Below are 21,212 nucleotides of genomic sequence, written 5' to 3' on the forward strand. Positions count from 1 at the left end.
CGCAAACATACAAACAGTCATTCAGCTGAGCGTCGGTCTTCTTTTATTTTGAAATTGAAATGTTGAAATTCCCGGTCCTTGATTGAAGCCTATTCAATACAAAATTAATTCTGAACACCTTGACGCCAGAGGACATGTTATTTTGGCGAAGTGACAGAGTTCATTCATCGTAATAAATGAGAGAGCAAATGAAAGAGAAACTGAAATTCACATTTTCATTTGTATAGTAAGTTGCTTGGGTGAAGACTCGTTGGTGAAAAAAGAAAAACAAATACAAATCCAAACAAAAACAAACAAATGAAAAGAGACATGAAAGTACAAAAACAACAACCATAGAAGGGTAACGAAAATAACGATAAATGAAATGGGAAACGGCAAACAATGCTGATTTTGGTCCGTATCAGAGCACATGCAGTTAAGTTTCGCAATGGACTGGATTCTAGCGCTGAAAATTTGTTTGATGCGCGAGATGTAAACAATTTTAAAAATTTTTTCTTGCTTTAGTGGACTCAGCATACTGTTACGGTAAGTGTTCATGGGGTAAAATCGTAAGCTTTATTTGAAAAAAATTAAAATTAATGTTAGTCCGTTTACAATAATCAAGGATTTTATGCAGTGACTAATGTTTCCAATTTTCAGGAAGATTATTTAAAAGCTGTTTACAAATAAGACAGCTTGATTGATTACCTAAATACAGTTTCCGATAGAAACATTTTCTTTTACTAAACAGAAAGAATTGCCCTTAACACTAGCTAAAATCCTTTTCAAGCAATCAATTAATCCATCTTATTTTCAAACAGGTTTTCAATAATCTGCCTGAAAAAAGAGATTAGTCATATTTTTGCGTTGGTAACACAAACATGGACATCATTTTGATTAAGGAAAATTGATAAAAATCTTTTAGCGGGTGGCTCTGACATTAGTCATAGTTTCTATTATCGAAGGGACTCAAAGAACATTAAAGTAACAAATGGTAATCGATACAAGCGCTTAAATACAAAGAAAATATTTGCACAATTCATGTGCAAGATGGTAGCAGAATTTGTTTTGCTTTGCTAAAAGTACTTCGCGTGATGCAAAATTCGGCAAGCAATCGGAGAAAGCCATTTCAGTGCACACTTAGAGTTTCAATGGGTTCAGTTGACTTCAGCGTTCTTTTTCTCCAGCGCGGTCAATTGCCGCCATGTTGGCGTTCATAACTTTGTTGAAGTTTGCGACAAAGAGGAAAACTGGAAGAGCAATGATTAAAACACCAAACACGGTCAGCAGACAACCCACCATTTTACCAGAGGCTGTCAGCGGGTACTGATCGCCGTAACCCACCGTTGTAATCGTGTTCACCGCCCACCAAAACGCGTCAGGGATGCTCGTAAAAGCGCATTTTTCGCAACCAGTCTCGGCGTAGTACGCTGCGCTCGATGATACCACGACACTGATGGAAATGAAGATAAAAAACATTCCCAACTCTTTCATACTCGTATAAAACGTAAATATCAATATCCGCATACCACTAGAGTAGCGGGAGAGTTTGAATATCCGTAAAACACGCAGCATTCTTGCCGCGCGCAGCACCGATAACGGTGCACGAGTGTTTTGCATTGTTAGAAGAACATAGTACGGAACTACGCTGATTATGTCAACGATGTTAAGCATTGAGCGAAAAAACCGCAGTTTATGAGGTGCGCTGCAAAAACGAACCACTAACTCGAAGGTAAACCAAATATAACAGGCCATCTCCAAAGACGAGAAAAACGTGCTCCTATTGTTATTTATAGAGTTGATGCCCCCAGATGACGACTCAAAACATGGTATAACGACCGAAAGAAGAATGATAACAACAGATAAAACTGCCAGAACTCTTGCTGCGTATGATGATTCGGGATGTGAAAACAACAGCCATATCTTACGTTGTATGAGGTTTTGTGGTAAATCCTCGTCTTTTCCTAAAAGAGCACGCTCGATTTTATCTCGAGTAGAAGTGTAAGAGCTTCGAATTTGGAAGAAACGTACCTCATCGATAAAAACATTCTCAGGCACCATGTCGGGTCTAACTAGTCTCCCATACGACTGATAATAAAACAGAATCGCATCGAAAGCCAGTCTGTTTCGGTTGAAAAAGTATTCGTCATGTCTTTTATCAAAATATTGAACACGCTTCTTTGGACATCCTAAAAGAGTGTCTGGGTACCTCGACAAGGTTTCTTCTAAAGTTTCAAACATTGTTCCGCTTACGTTGATCCTAATTCTTGAACTGGCGGAACTTTCTTTCTTTGTCATCGAGAAAGTAGCGTTTGAAGTCATTGCACCATGATTCTTACGGTTCACTCCGCGGGCTGTTTGCCTTACACGTTCAATTGCGCCGTTTGTCTTTCAATAATATTATTCTTATGCTGTTACTTTGCAGTCTGAATTTTAACGAAGGTGCCGCTCTTAAAATTGACTCCAACCTCGAGAAACACCTCAGGTGAGCGATGTCTTCATATACTGTCTCGCCGAAAATCCGTTTCGTGTTGTCCGTGTCGATTAATTAGCGATTTATTTCTCGCTCGAAGACAAGAACTCACTTTGTGGCGAATTTCCTCCCAGTGAGAGTTTACCCGCGAATTACAATGTAAATATACTTCAATGGTTACTTTAAGCTACAATAAATAATTTAAAATTTCCGACGCATGATCACGTATCCTAAGCTAGAGTTCAAAATGAAAAAAATGTGACAGGCAAATAACTTGATAATTTTAGCTGCGAGAGATCGACGGAATGACAGATTTTGAGGATATTTCTGGCGATGAAGGGGTGCTAGGACAATTAACTAATGCCTAAAGACATCTGCTTTGCCACTTGGGGTTAAATTGCTTCTCTTATAAAAAACCAAGTTTCACCGATTATCAAAATTATTTATGATTTTTGCATAAAATGTAAAAGATAGACGTGCTACTCAGAAAACAGCGAAACATGTTTCTTTTACCCTTGACTATCAGCAACTCATTTGTTTACGCTTAAACACATAGTTGTTGACATGATAGATGGTCTCTATGAATCTTGTCGTTCTTGGGTCTCGCTAATAATGACTTAAAGTTAGACTTGAGGATTTGATGCTTTGAGATTCAAGTCATTTCATATTTATTTACATAAGAGTACCACTCAGTAATTGTAATAATGTATACTGCGAGTTCTGACTTGTATTTTACACAAAAAAACGAAAACAATTGAGTAATAAACGCACAGAGAAAAATCTATGAATATTCTTTGCAGATATCGGGCGCCAATGGGGCTATGTGATTCACCTACAGCTTTTATTTCTCCAGGTGTTCGGAAAATTGGAACAAAAACCCTAATTAAACACCGAAATAGCTATTTATAAGCGGCGTATCACAGGGATTCGAAGTGAAACGAGAACTAGTGTAGAAATTGATAGAAAGGCCAAAATGTATTTCGGTCGAGTCTGGAACAAAGTTATAGTGACATGTTTATTGACATGCATCAGAAGTGGAAATAAGTAAAATTAAGCAAAAAAAAAAAATAATTAAAAAAAGCCCGCGAAATACTCTATTAAACCGTAACATATCACATAAAATGGTTTTGAGTAAGAGCTTTATGTTGGGGAAATTTGGCTATCTAAAATTTCTGTACCTTCTAAGGGTTTATTCCATTTAAGAATGGATTCCTGGATCCAGTAGTTGCTATGCGTTTATACATTTACATGTGGGCTTTACATAATTTGCATTTATCACGATTTGGAAGTTTTATTTGCTTGCCATATAATTGAACACAGAATATATTATCAATTGGGATTTCAAGTTTATCTAACAGGCGCTCACAGTGCGTATTTTGCATGTTCACTCCTTGCTGGAGTTCCCTTGATCGCCTATTTATAAAAAAAAATGGTCTCCTTTGGCTCAATGTACCTTACATATCTAAGAAAACAAGCGCACAAATTCTGTCATGTTTATTATTTCTCCCAAAACATTCGCATAACTGCTTCTAACGCAAAATATTGTGTTTACTCACGGCACTTTTGTTCTTGCCAATCCTAAAAGTGTGATGGTTATATCAAAGTTTCTTTTTCTTTCACCCGCCCTAAATAAGGCACAATTATAGTATAATTAACAACTATCCACTAAAAGGGCAAATATCCACCGCTAGCCACCGATGCTGAGGTAAATGGTTGTTTTAGTAAACACTAAAACAGTGAGATAACATAGTACAAAAAGATTATTTTAACTTATTTATTCCTGCAACGATTACAATATTTTCTGGCGCAAACGCTCGCACGAGTTGGTCGGAGGTGAGTAGCAAAGAGTTTGAGTAACAAATCAAAGCGCGCCTTCAACGTTAGCCATTGTTTGAGTAAATACTGATATATGGCTGCTCAATATGACTAAACGTTACTGGTCTTTCCACATTCATACAAGTGTGGTTCTGTTTTAATCTCATGTGGCTGCTGGTCGTCAAGGATCCACTTCTCTCCTGAAGCTGATGTACTCCCTTGCTCGTGTTCCACAGTCGATCCTTTCATTTCCATGCTCTTCTCGTCCATCTTGGTCCCAGGATCAATCCTTTTTACTAATTCTCTGAGCAGAGCGTTTTGCGCCTCCATCGTATCAATCAACGTTTCGACGCATTTCTCAGTAAGGTCAAGCTTCTTCTTAATCTCAGTATAATCCAAAACTACAGCGGGGGACGGTTCTTCTTTGGCGCGAGGAGTAAAGTCCAAGCCCGAAGATGTCTTCATTCCAAGAAGAAGCATCAACCTGAATATCGAAGACAAAGAAATAATTTTGTGAAGTGAACATTTTAATCCTTAATTTGACTCCCAAGATGTGATTGTTACTTCTCCCCTCAAGTTGCTATAAATTTCCCTGTCAATCAGTGACGAGAATGTAGTGTTAGATCAAAATAACAACTTCTAACTGCTCAGTTTTCTCGTTGACTGTTGACTGGATAATGAATGGTAAAGATATTAAAGAGAAGTAGACATTGATGGAGTCGTTGTAAAGCTTCTTTTTAGAATTTTCTGACATTTTTGAGATTTACGTGTGATTTTTTATCAGAATGGCAATCACGGCATACCTTTTCCTCAGAGTTCGACGATTTGGCCGCAAACTTACTTCTGGATGGCGAAAACGCCGCGAGATGCACCTCGGGAAGCTGTTTTCGACCCTAACGATATACATGACCTGCATAGCCATCCTTTGAAACGCAGCATTGCGGCGAATTGCGTCGATATCACCCACGGCAAGACCCACCTGTAGGTGAAACATGCAACCATGATCAACGTCCTGCAAATTGTAGCACTAAGTTTCATTTCTTACACAGAAGCGTCTTGATAATACGAATTTTGAGTCGGTGAAATACTCAGTTGCGTCCCGTGTTCCAATTTTTTGTTTCAACTACAATTGACGTTATTTGTGGTGTATTCCACAGGAAGTTTCTATGTTGCCGAGCGTCTGCTCAGCCGTAACAGATCACAGATGAGGTCAAAATATGGTAAGGACAAAAAATGGCACATGAGGCGCAGCCGAGCGTGTCACTGACGTTGTTTCTTTATTTTGAGGTCTTTTGTGATCTGTTACTGAACAGACCCATGCCTACATGGAATCTATTTCTTTTATATGATAAAGAAAAACATTATCAATGGTGATGTGATCTATGGATGTATATCTACCGATACATCGTAAGTAAGAAGCAGACAAAATGCGCGCATAATTCAGCTTAACCCTCTACACTCTGACATCAGTATTTATATTCTCCGTACTGTTCTCTGTACATTTACTAAGGTGCTGACAAGGAGAATTTGTCTAACAATCAAGAGTTTCTTTAGTTGGTGATTATTTCCTTCATTCTCATGACATTAATGTGTGATTCAGTGGTGATATTGTAAGGAGAATTTAGATGCTCGTCACTCTTAGGGGCTAAATGGTTAATATATCACACTGAATAGACACATGTTAAGATGGAATCCATATGTCAAATAGATAGACAATGGTGAAGCCAATAAGACTACTGCGTTTGTGATAGAACGTTGGTTGATTATGCATCCTACTAGTACTATTAAAAGTTACAGAAAAGTTTGTTATCTTAAAGCATACCAGCAGGTTCATCAGTACAATTGTCATTAAAATCAAGAACAAGCCGAGGAAAACGAAAGAAGCTGTCTGAGAAGATGTCGGCTTGTTTGTGATATTCTGGGAATGCATGAATCTGTCTTCAAAGTCAACCTCTCCAATTGTCATCACTACCACCTTCAGTAAAGAAAATCCCGGTTGTTTAAATACCACCTCCTGTAGAGGAAATACGAGAGACTCTCAGCGCTTTAACCCTTTAGCTCCCAGAGGTGATGGAGAGGTAAATTCTCCGTGTAATATCCATACACTGTCCAGCAAACAGGTAATGAGAATAAACTTATCACACAAAAGTTGTTTTTCTTAATCTAACACCATATTCTCTTAACTAATTTAAAAGGAAATGTGTAGCAGCTAGAGGGGAGAATTAACAATCAGATCTTGGGAGTTGTTTATTGTTTATCATTATTGCATATTTCGCTTACTATAACGTTATATCATCCTTAATCGTACCTTTTTGGCGCGCTCCGTTAGAAGATGAAGCGATTTTAGTTGAGTCATGATTCCAAGATACCCTTGACAAGACCGAGCGAGCTTTATATGTCGTCAAAGCGCACTGAAAAGGTACGATTAGGCATTTGCTGCACCCATATTGAGCCCAAAATCCGGTGACATTTTAATTAATTACTGTAACCAAATCTGTCAAGCTTGTTGCTATTGAGCGAGTCAATAAACGGCGCAAAAAGGTACAGAATGAGGAATATTTTTACTTTGGGTTTTCAATTACGAGCATGATAAAAAAGGGAAAAAACTCACATAAATCACAAACAGAAGCAAATTACTTACACGCACACTTATCTCTTATTTCATCTTACCTCTGATTTAAAGAGGATGTAGAACACCATGGAGAACCCAAAGAAAAAGACAAAGAAGATTAGAAGTACTTTTAGAACCGACTTAGTGACCTCTATAAACATGGTGACATAGATTCCAACCACACTCAACCGACAAAGAACCAAGACTAGGTTCGCATAGCAAAGGAAAATCGAAATGGCACCCAACACCCAGATGAGATGTGGATAACGATTATGACGCTTCTCAGGGTCGTCAAACGGAATTGTTAAATCGAAAGCGAAAAGTGAAAACATGAAGAAACCCGTCGTACTGTAGAGTATCCATTCAGTGAGATTACTTAAAGTGGTGAAATAATGAAGCCTCTGGACAACTATTGCAATAACTTCCTTAATGAATCGGACGCCTAGAAGTAAAAATACTATTGGATACATAAAAGAATCTCCCAATCCTGTATCACCGTTCTGCATGAATCGGATTAAGAAAGCTGTAAACATGACAACAAAGGCAAAATAGAACATAAAGTTAAAGTAGAACACCAAGCGCCCGAAAGAAGACCACTTCTTATTCAACAAGACCTGTGTCAAAGGATGATCGAGTAATTCTTTACGTTCGTGTTTCACCATGGTGCTCGGTCCAAAGAAATGGCTTCCTCTCTGGCAAATGGCGTTAGTAGGTCCGGGGTCTAGGAAACGGAGGTTGCAAGTAACGGTAAAATTTGGATCATCGGAACTTTCTGTCTCTGATCGATCGATGCAGTAATCCATGACCAGCTGTGCACTCTCTGGGAAGTGTTTTATGAGAAGCTTCATGGGGGTAAGGCCCTTCTTATCCTTGTGTTCCATTATTTCCATCCATCTGTTCAGAAGCAATAAAACAGAGTCAGAGTCAAATATTTCCCGATCCGCCCGACCAAGCTCAATCAATCATTGATCCCTATGTCTAACAAATCTTGAGATTGTATCTTAACCTAAACAGATTTTGTTTCGGTCATCCGAGGAAGGAAGCTCAAGATGGCTCATGAAGACGTTTATCCGTTTATCTCAAAATACTAATTATGAATGAATGGACGCTAACACACTTTTCGTGTGTTTCCCTAACAAAACGTATCAAAAAATCTCCAGCTATAACAAAGTGCAGGAGATCCTGGGTGGTATTTATCTGAGGTTTTTATTAAAGCTTGACAATTCGATTGAGAATCAAAGTGCTCTGTGAGCAAACTCGCGAATTGACACATGATTTTTTGGATTATGTTTAATGTTATCTGGTTTAGGGAATTTTGTGGTTGATTGTCATATCTAGAGTACGAGCAGTAGTTCAGTGCTCGCTAATGTAGCAAAGAAACAAAGTAAATTTGGGATAAGCAGGCATTACAATTGAAATGATCGTGCTATTACATTTGACAAGGTGGATGATGTCGTGTGTTTTAAACGTATATCATTTTTGCTTCTGGTTCAAAAGAAAAGGTTGGAAGTGAATGTGGGTGAAAAGTGAAATTTACTGTCTTTCGTTGTAAATATTAGAAAATCAAGGCAATACTGTCTTATTGAAAACATTAACGATTCCCTCTTTATCAAATGAGACAAACGGGAACGAGTTTTGAGCGATATAACTAAGCCAAGACTGCCACCGTCATTTTGGATCTCCGCCTAGGTAGATTTTAGTCACGTGCAAAGCAACGTATAATCAATAACAAGATAGAATTTCATTTCAGACCTATTTATCAATTTTGTAGTATATAACTTTCGCATCTTAGTACGTAATATGTATTTTGAATCTTCAAATTGTCTTGAAACTTAAAAGAAAATTGTTCTTTAAAAATTCACTGAAAATCGGTTACTGAAATTGTTTGTTTAGGTGTTATTTGATTTTCGTGTTAACTTGTAATTTTGTCTGTCGCTGGCATCTTTTGTTGCTTCACACAGGAAAAACACACGATACGAAACGTAATGATTGATTTTGTCCTCAATCACGCCATAACAGAAGAAGCTTTTGAACATCTGTAAACTTCGAGCGCTTCGCAGTAAGTGATATATTCAATGAATCTTCGGATTGTTTACAAGTTCAAAGATTGTAAATTACAATTTTATGGAAAACGAAGGTTGTTCTGTTATTTCAGTGCGAATCCTTGCATGCCTGCCAGTCGCTTGCGCCGCTTGTTGAAACTAAAACGAAAAAAAAAACTCTTTTAAGGTTATCATTGGCTTCTTTTTCACCCCACCACTATTCTTAGCAACAAAGGTCGCCATTTCGTTTGTTTATTGCTCGCCAAAAACTATCAAATGCATTTAAAAGCCTAAAATCGAAAAAAAGTTTACAGGAATCGACCAATCGAGCGTGCGAGCGAGCGAGCGAGTGCTATTGCCCACATCGTATCTACAACTCGCTCTTGCGCATGCGCGCAATTCACGAGTTAAAAAGGGGGAACCGAACTAAGTTTTGGGTGAAGCTTACATAAGGTTAAACATAAGGGTGTTTCTGAGAGGCTTTGGCTCTGCTGAAGTGACCTTTGGTGTCAGAATAATGATCACGACTGCTTTTTGAGAAAGAGTCGAGAATTTCCATGGATACGAGAAAACAGAGGAAAGAATGGCACTAAAGCTAAGTTCCATCTAAGGCTTGGTTTTGAAAATTTATTTTACCATTTTTAGCTATCTTAAAAGCAAGGAAAACGCCTTAATCGTAGCGCCAAAACAAAGGGGAGAACGTTGTTTTCATCGCCCAGCCTGCCCAACTTTCGTAATGCTCTTCTCTATACTCTTGCTTTTCGGCCGTCACGTGCAGGTCGAGTCTCCTACTTCCTGCCATTACAACTTTGAGTTTAAATGGTAGATACCAGTTCACTCCGGGGTAACCGTTCATACCTTTTATGCTTTATCATTACAAACACAACTTCGCTCTTTCCTGCCTTGGCGGCTGCCTCAAAACACGTTACACCATCTTTGCTACAAACATTCAAACTTGCCCCGTGATCCATTAGCAGGTTGACAACGCCCACATGTCCTCTCCTACACGCAATATGCAATGCTGTTTCTCCATCCATGTTCACGTCATCAGTCTGTGGATTAACAGTGAGTATATCTTGGCACGACTGTTCCTTGCCCAGGTCTGCCGCACTCATAAGTGGTGTCCAGTGTTCTCTGTTTTTGAAAGAAGAGTTAGCGCCATGTTGTAACAGAGTATTGCAAACTTTCCTGCATGTAGAAAACGAAAACTCAAACATCTACGCTTTGTGTTAGTTCAATGTTTAATCTTAAAATTATCTTTCTAGGAGGGAACGCAACCGAAGAGTTGCAATGCTGGATTCAAGACTACTGGTCTAAGATTCAATTCCTCGTGAAAGAAGGGAACTTGTAATATTAGTTATCCCTTTAGAATATTAAGATAAAATCTTCTCTTATGTTTGGTGCCTAGAGAGTCGAAACCTATCGCAGCTTCCGTGGCATAGAGCAACCACAAGTATTGGTTGTATCCCTAGAAGGGTATGATGGCCCATCCTGGGATACCCCCCCCTCCCCCCTTGACCCCTAGCGCTGTGAGAGTTGAAAGTGTCTTGTACTGGAACACAACACAACAACCAGGCCAAGGATAGAACCCAGCGCGTCAACCCTTTGGCCGCCGTTTCTCATACAACAGAAAGCAATGCACTTACTTTATTTTTCCAGTGTAGCCCTTTCATTTACTTCAGTTGATGTCAATTCTTATATTTCTCTTTTTCAATGATTCATTCTTTCAAAATCTTCAAATTCAAAACTTTTTAAGAATTCTACAGTTTGATTCTATAAATAGGGTCTCAATGGCGGTAACCATTGGTCGACCACATTGGAAAGATATTAACCATTAGCCATAGATTGGCCAGTATTTTCAAGCGTTAGCCGTAAAAGCTACACCCCATCAAGACCCTCTTGTTAATAACTACGCATCCACTGCAACGTGTAGATTTTACAGTAAGTATTATTTTCGCTGATCAGAATCAAATGGGACGAAAAGTGTGTTTGGCTCCACCAACTGTGGCATTTGTTCGGAATCATACGTTTCACATTATGACACTTAACCATAAATCTCTTTGAGATAAACCAGACAAAGGTACCTGTGTCCGTGTTCGGTCGCATGATGCAGTGGGGTCCTTTCTTGTTCATCTTGGTCATCCAGTCCAGAGGCGACTCGTACTTTTTCTTCCACCTGTTCGTGCTTACCATCCAGAGCAGCACAATGCACAGGAGTTCTGCGACTTTCGTCGAGGTATACAACATTTATTTTCTCGTCGAAAGGAGCTTCCATACTTAAGTTGGACAATCAACGAAGTACAGACATTAATTCGAATTCATAGGCGGCAGACGACTTGTCATCGGTGATTCAATTTCCTCTATCACGAAAAAATAGAGCACACAAGGAAACGAGAATAATCAAAGTTAAACGGATTCGGAAAAAAGTGTTTTTTAGATATAGAACACGCAGTAACAAGTGCAGGATATGTGGATCTCACGGAAATAATAATAATAATCAAAGTTAATTGGATTCGAAAACTCAACGCAACCAAATTTTTGCAACATAATAGATTTCACCAATATGCAAATTTCAAGTTTTCATATTCAAACAAGATACCATTTTACAGGCCAAAGATCATCTTTAGCAAAGATGATCGAAACTTTTATTCTCCAACTGACTGATTAGTACCAATAAATGCAATTATTTTGCTGAATGCTCTCAAAACAGAAGATCACGTGATCTTTAAACTTGTATTTAGGCATGATTATTCAATTTGTCCACTTTTACACGTAAACAAAGATGCTTATTAAAGGGTTCACGGAAGTGTTTTCAATATGGATAATAATAATAATCCTATTCTAAAGCTCTAATGCGCTTTACAATAAAACGTTTATTTTTAGGAGGATTTTTTTCCATTGAACAGGTTGACGTGTAGCAGGAGAAAAGATGACAGTGATTTAAGCTTCAATAATTATTCTGCATTAATCAAGCCCCTACTAGTTAGTGCAGGGAAACCATACTTCTGTTTTGCGCGACCAATTCTAAAATTTGTCGCCTAAATTTATCAAGCAAATCGGGAGAGAGAGTAAAAGTTGGAATTTATGAAATCGATAAATCTTTGGGGCTGTTTGATAGTGCTACATTGGTGCAAATGTAAACATGTCCAAAATGTTCGCATGCATTATCATTAACATCAATTACTTCCATCTACGGCGACATGAAATTTGAAAAGAACGCGTAAATGGAAGTGAATCTTGTTTCACATATGAAAGAGAATTTTTCTGTTTCTGAAACCATTCTTCTCGAACACTCTAGTTCCGGCATTGCGTCGACCCCGCAAATGGGTAGGACTGGTCACCAGTCATAAGAACTCACCATACTCATTCTTATTTGGATAAACCAGAGCACACTCGCACCCACGTTGCAGATATTTCTTTCTTTCTTTCTATACATCTGCATAGCCGCTCTCCGCGTGATTGAAAACGCTGTGTTCATACCTGACACTGGTACAAGTATAGGATAGTATTTCACTGCTCAATATAACTAAACGTTAGTAATCTTTCCACAATTATACAAGTGTGGTTGTGTTTTAATCTCATGTGGCTGCTGGTCGTCAAGGATCCATTTCTCTCCTGAAGCTGATGTGCTCCCATACTCCTGTTCCACAGTCGGTCCTTCCATTTCCATGCTCTTCTCGTTCATCTTGGTCCCAGGATCAATCTTTTTTACTAATTCTCTGAGCAGAGCGTTTTGCGCCTCCATCGTATCAACCAACGTTTCGACGCGTTTCTCAGTAAGGTCAAGCTTTTTCTTAATCTCAGTATAATCCAAAACTACAGCGGGGGACGGTTCTTCTTTGGCGCGAGGAGTAAAGTCCAAGCCCGAAGATGTCTTCATTCCAAGAAGAAGCATCAACCTGAATATCGAAGACAAAGAAATAATTTTGTGAAGTGAACATTTTAACCCTTAATTTGACTCCCAAGATGTGATTGTTACTTCTCCCCTCAAGTTGCTATAAATTTTCCTGTCAATCAGCGACGAGAATGTAGTATTAGATCAAAATAACAATTTCTAACTGATCAGTTTTCTTGTTAACTGTTGACTGGATAATGAATGGTAAAGATATTAAAGAGAAGTAGACATTGACAGAGTCGTTGTAAAGCTGCTTTTTAGAATTTTTCTGACATTTTTGAGATTTACGAGTGACTTTTAATCAGAATGGCACTGACAGCATACCTCTTCCTCAGAGTTCGACGATTTGGCTGCAAAGTTACTTCTGGATGGCGAAAACGCCGCGAGATGCACCTCGGGAAGCTGTTTTCGACCTTGGCGATATACATGACCTTCATAGCCATCCTTTTAAATGCAGCATTGCGTCGGATTGCGTCGATATCACCCACGGCAAGACCCACCTGTAGGTGAAACATGCAACCGTGATCAACGTCCTACAAATGGTAGCATTAAGTTTGATTTATTATATGGAAGCGTCTTGATAATACAAATTTTGAGTCGGTGACACACTCGGTTGCGTCCCGTGTTCCAATTTTTTGTTTCAACTACAATTGACGTTATTTGTGGTGTATTCCACAGGAAGTTTCTATGTTGCCGAGCGTCTGTTCAGTAATAGATCATAGATAAGGTCAAAATGTGGTAAGGACAAAAAGTGGCACATGAGGCACAGCCGAGCGTGTCACTGACATTGTTTCTTTATTTTGAGGTCTTTTGTGATCTGTTACTGAACAGACCCATGCCTACATAGAATCTATTTGTTTTATACGATAAAGAAACAAATTGTCAATGGTGAAGTCATCTATGGATGTATATCTACCGATACATCGTAAGTAAGAAGCAGACAAAATGCGCGCATAATTCAGCTTAACCCTCTACACTCTGGCATCAGTATTCATATTCTCCATACAGTTCTCTGTACATTTACTAAGGTGCTGACAAGGAGAATTTGTCTAGCAATCAAGAGTTTCTTTAGTCGGTGATGATTTCCTTTATTCTCATGACGTCAATGTGTGATTGAGTGGTGATATTGTAAGGAGAAATTAGATGCTAGTCACTCTTAGCGGTTAATTAACAAATAGATTCCAAGTTGCTGTGCGTCTGTTCAGTAACGGATCACAGAGGACGTCAAAAAATTCTTACCACATTTTGACGTCCTCTGTGATCTGTTACTGAACAGACGCACTGCAACTTGGAATCTATTTGTTTTATATAATAAAGAATTAAAATATACGGAAAAAAGTTTTAGTGATGAAGTCATCTATACGTCTGTCCTCCAATAGATCATAAGTGAGAACCAATCAGAATGCGTGCATAACTAAGCTTATTAAATAAAGGTTAATATATCACACTGAATAGACACATGTTAACATGAGATCCATATGTCAAATAGATAGTGAGTAGCGAAGCCAACAAGACTACTGCGTTTGTGAAAGAACGCTGCTTCATTTATACTTGTGCATCCAACTAGTACTATTAAAAGTTACAAATAAGTTTGTTATCTTAATGCATACCAGCAGGTTCATCAGTACAATTGTCATTAAAATCAAGAACAAGCCGAGGAAAACGAAAGAAGCTGTCTGAGAAACTGTCTGCTCGTTTGTGATATTCTGGGAACGCATGAATCTTCCTTCAAAGTCAACCTCTCCAATTGTCATCACTGTCACCTTCAGTAAGGCAAATCCAAGATGCTTAAATACCGACTCCTGTGGAGGAAATACGAGAGACTCTCAGCGCTTTAGCCAGTGCTCATTTCTTTTCCATAACCGTATTACTGAAGGGAATCGATCCTTATTGCAAACCCGGACAATTTAATGGACTTATGTGAATTGTTTACTATTACTGTATATTTCGTTTACTATAAATGAGGCGATTTTAGTTGAGTCATGATTCCAAGATACCCTTGACGAGACCGAGAGAGCTTTATATGTCGTCAAAGCGCACTGAAAATTACTGTAACCAAATCTGTCAGGCTTGTTGCTATTGAGCGAGTCAATAAACGGCACGAAAAGGTACAGTATGAGGAATATTTTTACTTTCGGTTTTAGATTACGAGCATGATAAAAAAAGGAAAAAACTCACATAAATCACAAACAGAAGCAAATTTACTCACATACACACTTATCTCTTATTTCATCTTACCTCTGATTTAAAGAGGACGTAGAACACCATGGAGAACCCAAAGAACAAGACAAAGAAGATCAGAAGTACTTTTAAAACCGACTTAGTGACCTCTATAAACATGGTGACATAGATTCCAACCAGACTCAACCGACGAAGAACCAAGACTAGGTTCGCATAGCAAAGAAAAATCGAAATGGCACCCAACATCCAGATGAATTGTGGATAAACAATATCACGCTTATCACGGCCGGATAACGAAAATATTAGATCGAAAATGAAAAGTGACACCATGAATGAAGTCGTCGTACTGTAGAGTAACCATTCAGTTAGATTGCTTAAAGTGGTGAAATACTGAAGCCTCTGGACAAGTATTACAATAACTTCCTTGGTGAACTGGACGCCTATAAGTAAAAATGCTATTGGATATACATAAATAAAATAATCTCCCAATTCTTTGTCACCGTTCTGCATGAATCGGATTAAGAAAGCTGTAATCATGACAACAAAGACAAAATAGAACATAAAGTTAAAGAAGAACACCAAGCGCCCGAAAGAAGACCACTTCTTATTCAGCAAGACCTGTGTCAAAGGATGATCGAGTAATTCTCTACGCTCGTGTTTCACCATGGTGCTCGGTCCAAAAAAACGGCTTTCTCTCAAGTAAGTAGTGTCAGTAGGACTGGGGTCTAGGAAACGGAGGTTGCAAGTAACGGTAAAATTTGGATCATCGGAACTTTCTGTCCCTGATCGATCAATGCAGTAATCCATGACCAGCTGTGCACTCTCTGGGAAGTGTTTTATGAGAAGCTTCATGGGGGTAAGGCCCTTCTTATCCTTGTGTTCCATTATTTCCATCCATCTGTTCAGAAGCAATAAAACAGAGTCAAAGTCAAATATTTAGCCGTGCGCCCGACCAAACTCAATCAATCATGTGACCCCTAAGTCTAATAAATCTTGAAATTATATCTTAACCTACACAGATTTTCTTTAGGTTGTCCGAGGAAGGAAGCTCAAGATGGCTCATAAAGAGGTTTATCCTAAAATATTAATTATTAATGAATGGACATTAACACACTTTTCGTGTGTTTCCTTAACAAAACGTATCAAAAAATCTCCAGCTATAACAAAGTGCAGGAGATCCTGGGTTAGTTCGTCTGAGATTTTAAGTAAAGCTTTGGAATTCAATTAAAAAAAAGGGGGAACCGAGCTTAGCTTGGGGTGAAACTTACATAAGGTTAAACATAAGGGTGTTTCTAAGAGGCTTTGGCTCTGCTGAAGTGACCTTATGTGTCAGAAAAATAATTACGACTGTTATTTGAGAAAGAGTCTAAAATTTCCATTGATACAAGAAAACAGAGGAAAGAATGGCATTAAAGCTATGTTCCATCTAAGACTTGGTTTTGAAAATTTACTTAACCATTTAACGCAAGAAAAACGTCTTAATCGTAGCACCAAAACGAAGAGGAGACCGTTGTTTTCATAGCCCAGCTTGCCCAACTTTACTTACGCTCTTCTGTACTCTTACTTTTCGGCTGTCATGTGCAAGTCGACTCTCTCACTTCCTGCCATTAAAACTTTGAGTTTAACTGGTAGATAACAGCTCAGTCTGGAGAGACCGTTCATACCTTTTATGCTTTATCATTGCAAACACAACTTCGCTCTTTCCTGACTTGGCGGCTGTCTCAAAACACGTTACACCATCTTTGTTACAAACATTCAAACTTGCCCCGTAATCCATTAGCAGATTGACAACACCCACATGTCCTCTCCTACACGCAATATGTAATGCTGTTTCTTCATCCATATTCACGTCATCAGTCTCGGGATTAACAGTGAGTATATCTTGGCACGACTGTTCCTTGCCCAGGTCTGATGCACTCATTAATGGTGTCCAGTGTTCTCTGTCCTTAACAGAAGAGTTAGCGCCATGTTGTAACAGAGTGTGGCAAACTTTCCTGCATGTAGAAAACGAAAACTCAAACATCTATGCTTTGTGTGGGTTCAACGTTTAATCTTATTTTCATTTTTCCAAGAGAAAACGCAACCGAACAGTTGCAATGGTGGATTAAAGACTAATGGTCTCAAATTCAATTCCTCGTGAAAAAAGGGAACTTGTAACATTAGTTATCCCTTTAGAATAATAAGGGTGAAATCTGCTCTCATGTTTGGTGCCCTGAGAGTCGAAACTTATCGTGGCAGCCTTGGCATAGAGCAAGCACAAGTATTGGCTATACCCCCAGAAGGGTATGATAGCCCATCTCGGGCTACCCCCCTCCCCCCTTGACCCCTATAACGTTTTGTCAGGTTTCTCTGACAGTTCAACGGTACCCATATATAACTTTTGTTGGAGAAAGGCGCTGTGGGAGATGCGAGTGTCTTATACTGGAACACAACACAGCAACCATGCCAAGGATAGAACCCAGAACTTCAACCCTTTGGCCACCGTTTCTCATACAACAGAAAGCAATGAACTTACTTTATTTTTTCCAGTGTAGCCCTTTCATTTACCTCAGTTGTCAATTCTTATACTTCCTTTTATCAATTATAATCATTCTTTTAAAATCGCTAAATTTAAAACTTTTTGAGAATTCTACCGTTTGATTTTATAAATAGGGTCTCAATGGCGGTAACCATTGACCGCCAATCGGCCAAATGGAATTAGCCGTAAAGAATAAAATTTAACCGTTAGCCATAGATTGGCCAATATTTTTAAGCGTTAGCCGTAAAAGCTACACCCCATGAAGACCCTCTTGTTAATAACTACGCATCCACTGCAACCTGTAGATTTTACAGTAAGTATTATTTTCGCTGATCAGAATCAGAGGGGACGAAAACTGTGTTTGGCTCCGCCAGCTGTGGCATTTGTTCGGAATCATACGTTTCACATTATGACACTTAACCTTAAATCTCTTTGAGAGATAAACCGGACAAAGGTACCTGTGTCCGTGTTCGGTCGCATGATGCAGTGGGGTCCTTTCTTGTTCATCTTGGTCATCCAGTCCAGAGGCGACTCGTACTTTTTCTTCCACCTGTTCGTGCTTACCATCCAGAGCAGCACAATGCACAGGAGTTCTGCGACTTTCGTCGAGGTATACAACATTTATTTTCTGGTCGAAAGGGGTTTCCATACCTGACTCGGACAATCAACGTAGTACAGACAATAATTCGAATTGATAGGCGGCAGACGACTTGTCATCGGTGATTCGATGTCCTCTATTACGAAAAATGGAACACACAAGGAAATAAAAGTTAAACGGATTTGGAAACTCGACAGTACAAAATTTTTGCAACATAATAAACTTCACGAATATGCAAATTACTCTTACAAATACTCTTTTACAGGCCAAAAATCATCTTTAGCAAAGATGATCGAAACTTTTATTCCCCAACTGACTGATTAATACCAATAAATGCGATTATTTTGCTGAATGCTCTCAAAACAGAAGATTACGTGATCATTAAATTTGCATTTATGCATGAATATTCAATTTGTACACTTTTCACATGAAAACAAAGATGCTTATTAAAGGGTTAACACGAATATTTTGAAAATGAATGGTCTTTGTTTTAATCTCACCATTGCCTATGAACTTAGATATGTCACTGGACAAACTTGAAAGAAACATATAAGGAAACTTCTTTTGTGGCACAAGAAAGCCGTTTGAAGGGCATTCAAATTCATCCATATTGGTGCGTCACCATCGGGTTATAAAGCATCGCAGAACTAATATAAAGGAGAGAAAAGATATAAGCCACTTTAAAGGTAGATTTACCTTTAGCAGTATTAATTGTCTACCCCTTGTCGTACCTATGAACCTCAAAGACGGATTAAAACAATTACCTTGATCTGTTAACGATACAATTAAGGAGAAGAACTTAGAAATCTCTGTTCACTGTCATTTGAAAACACTTGGGCTCGGAATGACAGTTAATTAAAGCAACGAAGCAAATCATTTTGATTGGTTAGCACGATCTATCATCCGGAATGTGTCTTTTAAAATCCTTCTAAAAGTAGACTGTGCCAGGCTTTCTCGGTCTGTGGAGACGAGGGAAGGAATGTACTCTCTTATTGTTTATTTCCTGTGATATTCCCTGTTTAGCTACCCATTAAGCACTGCTATTATACAAAATAACTAAACTAGAGTAAGTTTTGTTTTAAAAAAAATTCACGTCAGCATTACTCCCCCCCCCCCCCCCCCCCCGCCCCTTCCTCCATGAATGGTACCGAAAGGTCATTGTGAGGAAGTCCAGGCCCATGGATTAGTGGGAGTGAATGGATGGTAAATGGTAAATGAGAGATAAGTGGGATATCAAGAATGGGAATGAGCTCAATGGGACAGAAATCGTCTGGCCTCATCATCAAGTACGTTGGAAAGAAACTTTCTCCCACTCCCCCACATAAAATTAACGCCAGCGACGTGGTTACACTGTATTGGCTTTCTTTCCAAGATGGCGGCCAAAAAGTGTCTGAGCAACGCAGGGGTAGGAAATGTATTGATTTCTTTCTTTGTTGAAGGCTGAATCCTGACATATAAGATTGGATGAATACATTGTTTACCGCTTGTATTTTATATGATTGTGTTTAGTAATATTGGTTAAAATGATCTGTTTTTCAGTTATTCATGATCAGTTTGTAATGAAAGAAGACCGGCTGGCGTGAGCTTTATTGCCAGTCAGATTTTCGGTGATTTGTGCTCATTTTTTTTAACCCGAACCTTGCAGCCTAAGTTTTCCAACACTCATCTCAAATGAAGCTGTGTTTCTTTACGTGGTATTTTATTTGTTTGAAATTGATTGAAAAATGTGCTGCTTTAAATTAAGATTCACGTAATACGTACTAATGTACATGTACATTGATGTAACCTTTGATTTTTTTATATTATGTAGCACATTCCGCCCAATTTTTTTATTGGAACTTTTCGGACATAATCAACGCACGTACTGCAGTGAGGAGAATTTATAATCGCCAACGAAATTGTTCAACAAATTAGCGGAAGTTTCCGACTGCATGCTCTTTCTACGTCAGATGATTTAAAACTCCTTCACTCTTTCTGCAGGTAATGTGTACTACGGTGGCCACTTTGTTTACCCTTCTTTCGTTAGTCCACCAATCCTTTTGCAAATCAAGTAGCTCTAAATCAATAATAGCCTCTCTAGATGCAAGATGGGGATCGACACCTCTTCTGCTTGAAGCAAGGTTGGTTGAGAACAGGGTTATTTTCAAAATAAATCAGAATAAAAGCAAATAAAAAACAGCGTAACTCCCAGGATATTCCTAAGACTAGAGATATGAGAGCTCTTCTACAGCTACATAGAATGCTCTGGCTAAATATCACCAGCCTGGGCTAATTTATACTAAGACATTTAGCTGCTATGTTGCTTATTCTCTCAGAACTTTACACTATTCTTTCGCTTCATGTCAATTTAGAATTGTATTGGTGCTAAATTTTATTATCTAAAGTAGTGTTACACACATTTATTTGAAAGTTGTTTAAAGGGTTCAGATGTACTCAGTCTTATAATAGTGTTTAGGGGGTAAGTTTCTAAGGAAACTGTGTTGCTGCTTCAGTGGGAGAGTAGAACAGGATAATTTAGGGTGATAACGTAAATTGGCCACAATAAAGGGTTACAAGGCTGACTTTTGAGCGTTAACCCTTCGTCAGAGTGAGAAGGAAGGGCTTTGCTCTGATCAAGGGCTAATGCTCAAAATGTCAGCTTTGAAACCCTTTATGGTGGCCAAATTACATTTTTGATATCAACTCAGTTGATAATATCAAATTACCCTTTTGTAATAGTATTGCTACTTTCTTAGTTAGTTTTCACTTTTTGTTTGTGTTTTAGCTGAATGAATATAATACATGAATATAATGATAAGAAATTTTGAATAACCAGACTATGATACAAAGAAGGTGACACAAGGGAATCAAAAGGCTCCTCTGCAGACAACTGCACATTTCTGAATATTCAAGAAATTTTGGAAAATTGTCCTTCACTCTTTGGATAAGAGTGATAGGTACTGTAACATAGCTCACCCTGGGAATAAGATGTTTTTTTTTTAATTTCAGTGAATATTTAGCAGCAGAGAGTAATGAAAAATTTTGGAAGTTTGTGGATTCATGTCAAGATAAATCATTCAGTCATGATTTAGGTAATGAATGATTATTTTCTTTTGGTGTA

The 21,212-nt window shown here is 38.5% G+C and overlaps 4 protein-coding genes across 6 annotated transcripts in view; 1 reads left to right on the top strand and 3 right to left on the bottom strand.

Moving 5' to 3' along the window:
* Positions 1–532: 532 nt before the first annotated feature.
* Positions 533–2,615, bottom strand: LOC113681938 (potassium voltage-gated channel subfamily A member 1). The gene has a single exon (XM_027199072.2). The coding sequence runs from the start codon at positions 2,299–2,301 to the stop codon at positions 1,147–1,149; it is 1,155 nt and encodes a 384-aa protein (XP_027054873.2). The 5' UTR covers positions 2,302–2,615; the 3' UTR covers positions 533–1,146.
* Positions 2,616–3,938: 1,323 nt separating this feature from the next.
* LOC149044521 (transient receptor potential cation channel subfamily A member 1-like) lies at positions 3,939–11,429 on the bottom strand. Its single transcript, XM_089208506.1, has 6 exons — positions 11,005–11,429; positions 9,779–10,054; positions 6,938–7,772; positions 6,090–6,281; positions 5,071–5,246; positions 3,939–4,751 (listed from the first exon to the last, which is right to left on the bottom strand). Exons 1-6 carry the CDS (start codon positions 11,193–11,195, stop codon positions 4,379–4,381), a joined length of 2,043 nt encoding a protein of 680 aa, XP_089064632.1. The 5' UTR covers positions 11,196–11,429; the 3' UTR covers positions 3,939–4,378.
* Positions 11,430–11,521: 92 nt separating this feature from the next.
* On the bottom strand, positions 11,522–18,969 carry LOC113681985 (transient receptor potential cation channel subfamily A member 1). 2 transcript variants are annotated; one of them, XM_089208504.1, is made up of 7 exons: positions 18,809–18,969; positions 17,973–18,248; positions 16,661–16,990; positions 15,054–15,894; positions 14,426–14,617; positions 13,140–13,315; positions 11,522–12,819 (listed from the first exon to the last, which is right to left on the bottom strand). In XM_089208504.1, exons 2-7 carry the CDS (start codon positions 18,161–18,163, stop codon positions 12,447–12,449), a joined length of 2,103 nt encoding a protein of 700 aa, XP_089064630.1. In that variant the 5' UTR covers positions 18,164–18,248; positions 18,809–18,969; the 3' UTR covers positions 11,522–12,446. The 2 variants fall into 2 exon arrangements, with proteins under 2 accessions (XP_089064630.1, XP_089064631.1); XM_089208505.1 differs by lacking the exon at positions 18,809–18,969 and adding an exon at positions 18,362–18,472.
* Positions 18,970–19,437: 468 nt separating this feature from the next.
* The window catches only part of LOC113682052 (UDP-glucose:glycoprotein glucosyltransferase 1), a 29,913-nt gene continuing 28,138 nt past the window's right edge, over positions 19,438–21,212 (top strand). Inside the window, exons 1-3 of one of the 2 annotated variants that reach the window (XM_089208490.1) lie at positions 19,438–19,517; positions 20,093–20,232; positions 21,101–21,183. In XM_089208490.1, the coding sequence (XP_089064616.1) occupies positions 19,485–19,517; positions 20,093–20,232; positions 21,101–21,183 (256 nt within the window). In that variant the 5' untranslated portion in view covers positions 19,438–19,484. The remainder of the gene's footprint in view (positions 19,518–20,092; positions 20,233–21,100; positions 21,184–21,212) is intronic. The other variant, XM_089208489.1, reaches the window with a different exon arrangement.

This window comes from Pocillopora damicornis, chromosome 6, assembly GCF_964200805.1.
Source record: "Pocillopora damicornis chromosome 6, jaPocDami1.2, whole genome shotgun sequence".
In the NCBI taxonomy this organism is placed as follows: Eukaryota; Metazoa; Cnidaria; class Anthozoa; order Scleractinia; family Pocilloporidae; genus Pocillopora; species Pocillopora damicornis.